The sequence below is a fragment of the Rissa tridactyla genome, chromosome 12, assembly GCF_028500815.1.
Source record: "Rissa tridactyla isolate bRisTri1 chromosome 12, bRisTri1.patW.cur.20221130, whole genome shotgun sequence".
In the NCBI taxonomy this organism is placed as follows: Eukaryota; Metazoa; Chordata; class Aves; order Charadriiformes; family Laridae; genus Rissa; species Rissa tridactyla.
The window spans coordinates 3102647-3111560 of record NC_071477.1 but is presented as its reverse complement, the minus strand read 5'-3'; the positions used below and the strand labels follow the sequence as shown (position 1 = coordinate 3111560).

Genomic DNA, 8914 nt, shown 5'->3' with positions numbered 1-8914 from the left:
AAGGCTTTTTTAGGGAGAAAACTTTGCTTTTCTAATCAAAACAGTTGTGTTTCGGGAGAGGTTTTTTGGTAGTTGCCATCACAACCCTTCCTTGTTTGCGCTGTCCGGATAAATGTGCTGGTGTTAGCCCGAGGTAGCTTTAATGTCCGGGAAATGAAGGGGGTTTTGCTGGGGGTGTGGGGTTGGTTTTTTGGTTTTGGCTTTTTTTGCTGTGTTGAATTGTTTAAATGGAAATAGTGTGAATGGAATAGTTTGCAAATGGTGGACATTCGATCGTCACAGCAATACTGAGCAGCAATATTCATATTTTTCTATAAATTTAGAATTTAGCTAGGAACTGAATATGAAGATCTAATAATAGTTTATGGCGACGTCACCAGTATAATATCAATGCCAGCAACCAGGTACATTGAGTATGTGTTTAAATTTTTTAAACAACTTCTGTGCTACGTAACTTGTCTGCCTTTGCTTGCTCTTTAAAATAAAAAGTCTGGGAGAAAGGGTTTATGAAACTTCAATAATACTAAACTTAAGGTCGTACTGCAGTTTCAAATTCATGGACTCTACCATCAGGTCAGCCTCTGTAATAAACAGGTTCTGTAAATTGCTATGAGAATCCTGCTGTGGAAATACAAGATGTGGGTTGTATTGCGTTTTGTTTTGTTTTGTTTTTTTTTTTTTTGTAATGTGTGAAAATGTGGTGTGTTTTTGAAACTTATCCCACTCAGGAATCTTTGAAGGTGGTGCCTTTTTTTTTTTGCTTTTCAGTTTTCTTGCGTAGATTGTAAATATAATTTTCAACCTTTAAAGCCAAAATGGAACTCTCTGAAACTCTTCAGTCGGCCTCTAAGATGAAGTAACCTCTGAAGGATCGAAGACACAAATTTCTTCACAAAAATTATGTCAACCTCTGCGTGTTTTTTAAAATGACTTTTAAAAAGGCTAGTGAAAGTAAATAGCTTAAATTGCCTACTTGGTAGTTATTCTCTGGAGATGTCATTTCACAGACTTTTCTTTATAGATGGTAACGGATCTTCATGAATAGGAAGTTACAAGGTTAAGCCTTTAATATTGTATTTTCTTCTTTGTTTTAACAGCTCAAAGGGAAGAGAAAAAGCATGAAGATAGAGCAGAGCCTACATTGGCATCGAAGAAAGCTGTTGCATCTATAATGGAGAAGCAGACGTCTTCTCTCCCTAAAAATCTGCCTTCAAAGAAGTCCCCGTCCTTCTCTAGCACATCACTAACTAAGCAACCACTTAAACCTTCTGCTGGAAGTTTCAAAGGTGTAATTCCCAAGAAACCTTGGCCTTCATCAGGCAGCATTCCTTCATCAGGCAGCGTTCCTTCCAAACATTCTTCTCTTTCTCATGGCTCATCAGTTTCCAAAAAACCAGCTACATCTTCCAGTTTGGGTGGAGGACTCAAAAAGCCTTCACTGTCTTCCATTTCTACCGCATCTGGAAGTAGTCAAGCAAAAGCATCAGCTAGCCCTATCCAGTCACAACCCAACTCGCAGATTCGACAAAATATTCGACGGTCCCTAAAAGAAATTTTATGGAAGAGGTGGGAATTCAAAGCACTTATTTTATATAGGAAGCTACAACTAGATGTAGGTGTTTAGCCTGCAGAGTTTTATTTACTTCTTAACAAGGGGTATCGAGGGACTGAATTTATACTACAAATTACTACAGGTGTAACTGGCATTTCAGATTTATGTTAAAAAAAAAAGCTTTTAAAAAAAAAAAAGAAACCTCACTGTTCCGTTTATATTGAGGCAATTGCAGTCGGAGCATTAGATTACAGCATGGAAGCTTTTCTAATGCAGGTGCTCTGAAGTTTTAAAATCTGGTGATGGTGGTGGCTGGAGATGTAGAGGTGGTAGGCAACACAGTATAGGAAATAGCGTAGTGAAAGGTTAAAGGCTTACTGAAGTAGAGATTCCCTCCCCTCCCAACATAACAGTCAACAACAAACCCTGGTCAGTGGACAAATGTATTGCTTAGGTAAGAAAAAAACAAACAAAAAGCCAAACCGAACGGGAGCAGATAGCCTCACAAGGATTATTCAAGCTAATCCCAGCCATCTGTACTTACTATAGAGCACTGTGTTCTGGTGGTGTCTGCTCACAGTGGAAAATGTAGGACTCAGACTCAATGCTGGGGCTCCCTGTGTCCTTCAGGGCAGAAAGCTCCTGACTTGGGTGCCATGAGCAGGAGTGGTGGTAAAGGCTGATGGCTGCTCACCAGGGCTGGCTTCTGTGGGCCTGTGGCCAGCGCTGGCAGGTTGCCATAGCTCATGGTTCAAGGTGCCGAGATAGACTTTGGCTTTGAGGTGTCACCGAAAGGAGACTTGAGCCTTCACTGGGCGAGGAGGAGCCAGGTCAGCTCCTTCCTCTGAAAAGTTAAGTTTTTATGAATGCTACCTGAAGATTCATGCCTAACGTAAATGCACGTACCCTTTCTTGTTTTTAACAGAGTCAATGATAGCGATGATCTGGTCATGACAGAGAGTGAAGTAGGGAAAGTAGCACTCAATATTGAAAAGGAGATGTTTAATTTGTTTCAAGTTACGGACAACAGATACAAGAGTAAATACCGTAGCATCATGTTCAATCTCAAGGACCCCAAAAATCAGGTTTGGAATTTCCTTAAATAGTAAACATATACTGAAACATACTTTCGGGTTTTAATGATATGTCAAACTCTCTACCCTCAAGATTAAGAGTTTCAAGATGGAGGCTTATGAATTATATTATAAAAGATTATTATAAAGCCATTCAAATATTTAAAAAAAAAAATTATCCAGAAGGAATTCAAAGTCTACTTTAGTTGGTCATGCGTATCTATTACGTTTGGGCATTTGGTGTGTAATACTTATTTACCAAACGGCTTTCTTAAAATACAGACTTTATTAATTGCTCCTCTTGTGACATTCTGTAGTACGTGGTGGATACTACCTGTGTAGATGATCATATTTATGCTTTAAAAGGAAAAAAATGGATGCTGGTGCAGATGAAAATATCCACTAGAGAACACTGGAAACTCCTCTTTTCTTTTTTTCTTTAATTTCTACAATAGATATGAAACAGGAGAGTGGCTGCTCAGCTTCTGACATTCCTATTCAGTTATATTGATAGATATTGGTGATAACGAGGAAAATTCATACTTGCTGTTTATTTCATCCTTATTTTCTGTTTGTTCCACCTTTCCAAATTTGTTTATAAGTAGCTGGTATTATTAGTAGATAATTAAGAAACTGGAACAGGTTTTGCCTGTTCAGCACTGCAAATCTTATTAGTTGGCCAAGCAGGTTCTCTTCAGCATGGCAACGAAGTCTGTTTTGTTTTCAGGGACTTTTTCATCGTGTCCTTCGTGAGGAAATCTCACTGTCAAAACTAGTGAGAATGAAACCAGAAGAACTTTTATCTAAAGAACTGTCTGTATGGAAAGAGAAACCAGCTAAAGCAGTAAGTAACATAATTTTCCCCTATGTCCTTATGAATTAAGAGCGAGTTTGCCAACCCTTACCACCCACGTTACATTAATGCACCATTTTCTTCATAATGAAATACTAATAATGTTCAGTTTTAGTATACTTTTTCTCTATAACTAACCAAGTGATAACGAAGTAGGGAATAAAATTATAAAATAAATATGTGGACTTTTTACGAAAATGGTTTTGTTTCTTTCAGATGATAGAGTCAAGAAGCAAATCTCATGAAATCAAGAAAACAGCTGTAAAACGGGAACATATGTCAGTTGTAAATATGGAAGATTCTCCGCCAGTGTCTGATTCTGATGTGAGTATTGGCTATTGCTTCAGAAAGAAGAGGTCGAGGGAGATAAGTGGTAACTAGGGCATCACTTTCACCAGAAGTGCAGATTTTTTAAATGAACTGTAAGGATATTATTAGCTAGGAGGTGTGCTCTGAGCATTTTCCCTTGTAGTTTGAAGGTGTGCAACAACCAAATGATGGGCATGTTTTGCATGCACTTCTGAAACGTTGACAATTTACAGAGAAATCTTTTATTTCTGAATATTAGCTATCTACTTCAAAACACCGTGGAATAAAAGGAGGACAAATATTATTTGAGAACCCTATCTGATATGCTTTAACCAAGGCCTTTAATTTATTTAAAAAAAAAAAACAAACCCTGAAGTTAATTAATGCTTCCCAAAATATTTTTTTTATGGTTAAAATTAATGATCCGCTGGAATATGTTTTGTGTTTATTCGCTTTTAGGAGCAGCAAGAGTCATCCCGATCTGTGCCCAATTTAAACAGTGCTCCTTCTGTAGATGTTTTTAGCAGCATGTTGAAGGATACAACAAGTCAACATCGAGCCCACCTTTTTGACCTGAACTGCAAAATCTGTACAGGTATCTACTGCGCTGACTTTGTGCACAGTAAAAGAATTATGTTAAGGCTGTTGTTTGTTTATTTGTTTTTCTCCAAACTATTTCATTGTTAAATAGTAATCAAAAGCTTTTAAAATAAATTTATAGGTCAGATTTCAGCATCTGAAGATGAAGTACCATCTAAGAAGATGAAGTCAGTGGCTCCAGTTAAAAAGGTGGAATCGAAATCAAAACCCGAAGTTCAGCCAAAGTATGAAAGTTCTGCACCAGCCCCAACAGCAGAGCCTGCCAGAGAGGCCGTCTCTGAAAGCGCGATGGAAACCGACGTCGGACCGGTAGCAGAAACAGTTTCTCAGTCAAGCGTTGAAAGAACTTACATTCCTACAACCCAGGGCCACAACAATACAGATTCTTCTGTACCTGAAGATGCTTCTGCTTTTCCTGCCTCTTCTGCCGGCGGAGTTGTCACAACCGTAACGGTTTCTGGCAGAGACCCGAGGACAGCAATGAGCAGCTCCTCCGGTGTTGCGACACCGGCCCTGCGTTCTGGTCCCGCACCTGACAAAGTTTCAACAGGGGAAACAAAACAGGAAACTTCAAAACCAGTTATGACTGTCCCCAAATCAATATTAACAAAACCATCATCCTCACCAGATCCAAGATACTTAGCAGTTCATCACTCACCCAATATCAAGTGCGTATATTTAATAATAAGCCAAGCTACCCAATCTTTGATGTGGTTATCCTCAAAGTCCCACGTCCCCTTCCCTTCCCCCCAATCAAAGAGCATGTTTCACTTTAAAGCTCAGGTAGCTGGGTTCAGGTTTTTAATTTACCATCTCCTTGTTTACCTTCTGTCGTTGGCAAAATTTTCAGAGCATCAGTATATGTTGACAGCAAAGATTCCACAACGTGTTTTCAACAGATAAATAAAACTTGAAGGGTGTTATGCAGACTTAGAAGTCTGTGTGTACATTAATATCTAGAAAGCGTGTATGTGAGAGATGGTTTAAAGGTAGTTCTAGATTTTCATCCTATATTAAAATACTGTTACATCTGAATTTATGAATATGAATTAAAATTAACCAACTGATCAGCTTGAAAAGAAGTGGATTTCTTTCATATTCTGAGTATATACAGTAGTAAAAGTAAATATTGCAAAGTATATCCTTATGAAACTGCAGTTACAAGATTTTTGTTTGTAGCGTATTCTTTTACTTGAGTATTTGATCAATAGGAGGGGGGAAGAAAAGAAAAAAAGGGACCATTCTCATTTGTATTCTGTAACCTTTCTGTTTTGGATTTGTTTTGCAGTGTTGCAGAGCCACGCTCACCTCAAGACAGCGACACCTCCCTCTTTCTCTCTTGTCTCAACACCATTTGGAAAGGATTTATTAACATGCAAAGTGTGGCCAAATTTGTCACTAAAGCATATCCTGTCTCCGGGTGCTTTGATTATCTTAGTGAGGTTAGAACTGACATTTTCGTGTGTTTAGAATCAATCTGTGCTGCAGTTCCTGTTGCTAGAAAGGCTGGGGTCGCTGTATATATATCTCTCTATATATTTATATATAGATATATTGAAACTGTAGTAGTGGTGATGGCATCCCTTTAGTAATAGGAAAAGTAGCTCAAGAAAACAACAAAAAAAAGCACCTTCTAAAAATTCCTCACAAATTTGTGAAGAATTCTCCTCTCGTTAAACTAGTTTATACATATGTCAGGCTCTAACATGGATCTAACATACCTTTATTTCAGCTTCATTTTTTTGAAGTTTTAGAGCCAGTATTTTAAAGCAGATGTCTTGTTCTGTTCTCAAATTAGATGGGTCACTGGTGTGATCTGTTACAAAAGTTTGGTCATTTATTGAAAATACCATCCTTTTTACTAATTTTCAGATAAAAACAGTTGGATGATATTCTGGGAGGGTGTACGCTCAGATAATGAGATAGTATAAAGGTTTATGCTAAAATGAATAAGCATTTTATGTGATTGTTAGGAAGTTTCAAACACAAATGTGTGGTTTAGGACTTTTATTAGCAGGGCTGGTGGTTCTTTTTGGTATTGCTTTTGCTAAAATGGATTTCACTGTCCTTAACACAGGAAGCTCGCTAGAATTCATGTGACTTGGAGTCACGAGTGCAGCATTTCCTGAGAAACCGAAAGTGTGGAGAAAATCTGTATTTCAGATAGCAGCTTCCCTATAAAAACAAAGTCAATAATGAGCGTACAGAATTATTAGACATTCTGCTGCCATCCTTGTTCGGGAGTGCCTTTTCTCTCTCGTATTTACTGTTAGCCTTATGGTAACGTGCCATAATTAAACACCCGGAAATCTAGAAATAGCCTGTCTGAAATTAGAAAACTATGTATAAAAGTTTACTGAAATACAATAGTGCATTATCCACTAGGCTGCTGGGATGGGGCAACCTGCACTGCTTTTATTCGTTAGTCTCTCTTGGTTTTTCTCATACTACCGTGTAATACTTCTTGTTTAGGATTTACCAGATACAATTCATATTGGTGGGAGGATCTCACCGAAGACAGTCTGGGATTATGTTGGCAAACTCAAATCTTCGCTTTCTAAGGTATACACTTAAAATCCTTTGCAAAACCCAGAAGAAAAATACAGCAATATAAAATGACAACTTTTTATAATATAAATTAATAAACAGCAAACGCTGACGTAGGTCACACCTGGAAAACTTCTGACACCACTTACTCCTTTGAAATTTTTGATTTATCGAAGAAATGTGTTTATTGAGCTGCAGATCCTCTTGATCTCTCTCTGCTGCATAGTAGTTAAATCTTCATACCATTAATGCATTTTTAATGATTGAATATAAATATTTATTCAGTATTGAAGATGGAAATTCAAATTTTAAAGGAACTTATCATTAAGAGTATGTAATAGATTTTACTATTAAAAACACTTCAGAAATGAAAAAATTATGCATAGTATAGAGATAAAATTATGGAACTAAGACTTTTCCATTTCATATTAATTTGAGCTTCAAGATGTTTAGTTTGATGTTAGATACACAAGTAATTTGTATTTCTGAAAACGACAGACCTGATTCTGTTTTAATATTACCAATTGAAAAGCAGTTCTCTCTTAAAGCTAGAGTATTGCCTTGAAAACCTAGTTAAAGTGATAAATGTACAATTTATTTTTACCCCTGGAATTTGCCCTTTACCATTTGATTTGCTGGTGTGTTGCAGGTTGAATTTTTCCACTTTGCTTTTGTATTTCAGGAATTGTGTTTGATTCGTTTCCATCCTGCAACAGAAGAAGAAGAAGTTGCCTATATCTCTCTCTACTCCTATTTTAGCAGTCGTGGTCGTTTTGGTGTTGTAGCTAATAACAACAGACATGTCAAGGATCTCTACCTGATCCCCCTGAGTTCTAAGGACCCAATTCCTTCCAAACTCTTGCCCTTTGAGGGACCAGGTAAGCACAAAAGAGGGGAGGTTAAATACTAGGTAAAATCACAAAACAAAAGGTCAATCGGAGACAAGTTGTTGTTGAATGTTTAATGTAATCATTATTAAATTTTTTTTATATAAAATCAATTTTAAAGTATGTAAATAGGGAAAAATTGGAAATCCAACTCTTTTCAAGAGAAAATTGTCTGAAATTTACATAGCCTTTCCAACAAGATGCTTATATGCTATTAGGAGGATGAGGTTTACCTGTTAAATTGAGTAGGTGGAACAGCCACTATATTGAAAAAAGGGCAACAGCCACCCCCCTGCCCCCATCTTCAGCGACCCATAAATCCACAAAACCTGGGCCCTTGCAAGCCACTCACCATCGCTTAAACCAAGCAGGAAACTTAGCCTACAGAGGAGTCAAGAAATCCTTGAAGACGAAGGTAATATTCATAGTGCTTTCTCTAAATTGTCATTGTCTCATGCCAAGTATTAATCTGGGCCTGCAATATGGTGCACAAGGTGTTGGAAATGTGTTCTAGGTGGTGCAAACTTGAGCCAAATCACTGACTTCTGAGAACGGGTTTGTTCCGGGGGAAGAAGATCCACATTCCTTAGGGTTGGCAGGTGCCAGCCAGTAGTTGGTATAGGCAGGTTGTATTACAGTCTTCGATTTTTAGATAAAATCACCAGTGGTAATGTTTGGCTTGAGTTTTCTCCATGTTCGTGCATTGAACATGGTGATAGAAGAACTGAGCATGAATACAACCATGAAACACCCTTCTATTGCAAAATTTGAAGTCATCTTCATCTGAGGATGGAGGAGGTGCATATGCTTAGTTTCCAAATAAGTATCTGGGATTTTATATAAAGTAACAGTTTGAGAAGCTGAAGAACTACAGGTTACAATGCAGGCAATACTTCATTGCCATAGCAATGGTCTGAAAATATCAAACGGTAGGTATGAAACCTTTCTGAGACGCTGACTGTCCTCTACGCCTCAAATACCAGTTTAGGACTAAACTCAATAAAGCATTCTCGGAGTTCATAGGCAGGAGCAACAGTGTCTGGGACAGGTTTTTATGTGTTAATGGCATATGGCTTCTACAACAACTCCTAAC

At 37.7% G+C, this 8914-nt stretch overlaps 1 protein-coding gene across 7 annotated transcripts in view; it reads left to right on the top strand.

Moving 5' to 3' along the window:
- Window positions 1-8914, top strand: part of DIDO1 (death inducer-obliterator 1) — a 60357-nt gene that overhangs the window by 40412 nt on the left and 11031 nt on the right. For all 7 annotated transcript variants that reach the window (XM_054218895.1, XM_054218897.1, XM_054218900.1 and 4 more), the window contains 9 exons: window positions 1098-1566; window positions 2478-2637; window positions 3353-3469; window positions 3695-3802; window positions 4247-4382; window positions 4509-5055; window positions 5676-5829; window positions 6860-6949; window positions 7617-7812. In XM_054218895.1, the coding sequence (XP_054074870.1) occupies window positions 1098-1566; window positions 2478-2637; window positions 3353-3469; window positions 3695-3802; window positions 4247-4382; window positions 4509-5055; window positions 5676-5829; window positions 6860-6949; window positions 7617-7812 (1977 nt within the window). The remainder of the gene's footprint in view (window positions 1-1097; window positions 1567-2477; window positions 2638-3352; window positions 3470-3694; window positions 3803-4246; window positions 4383-4508; window positions 5056-5675; window positions 5830-6859; window positions 6950-7616; window positions 7813-8914) is intronic.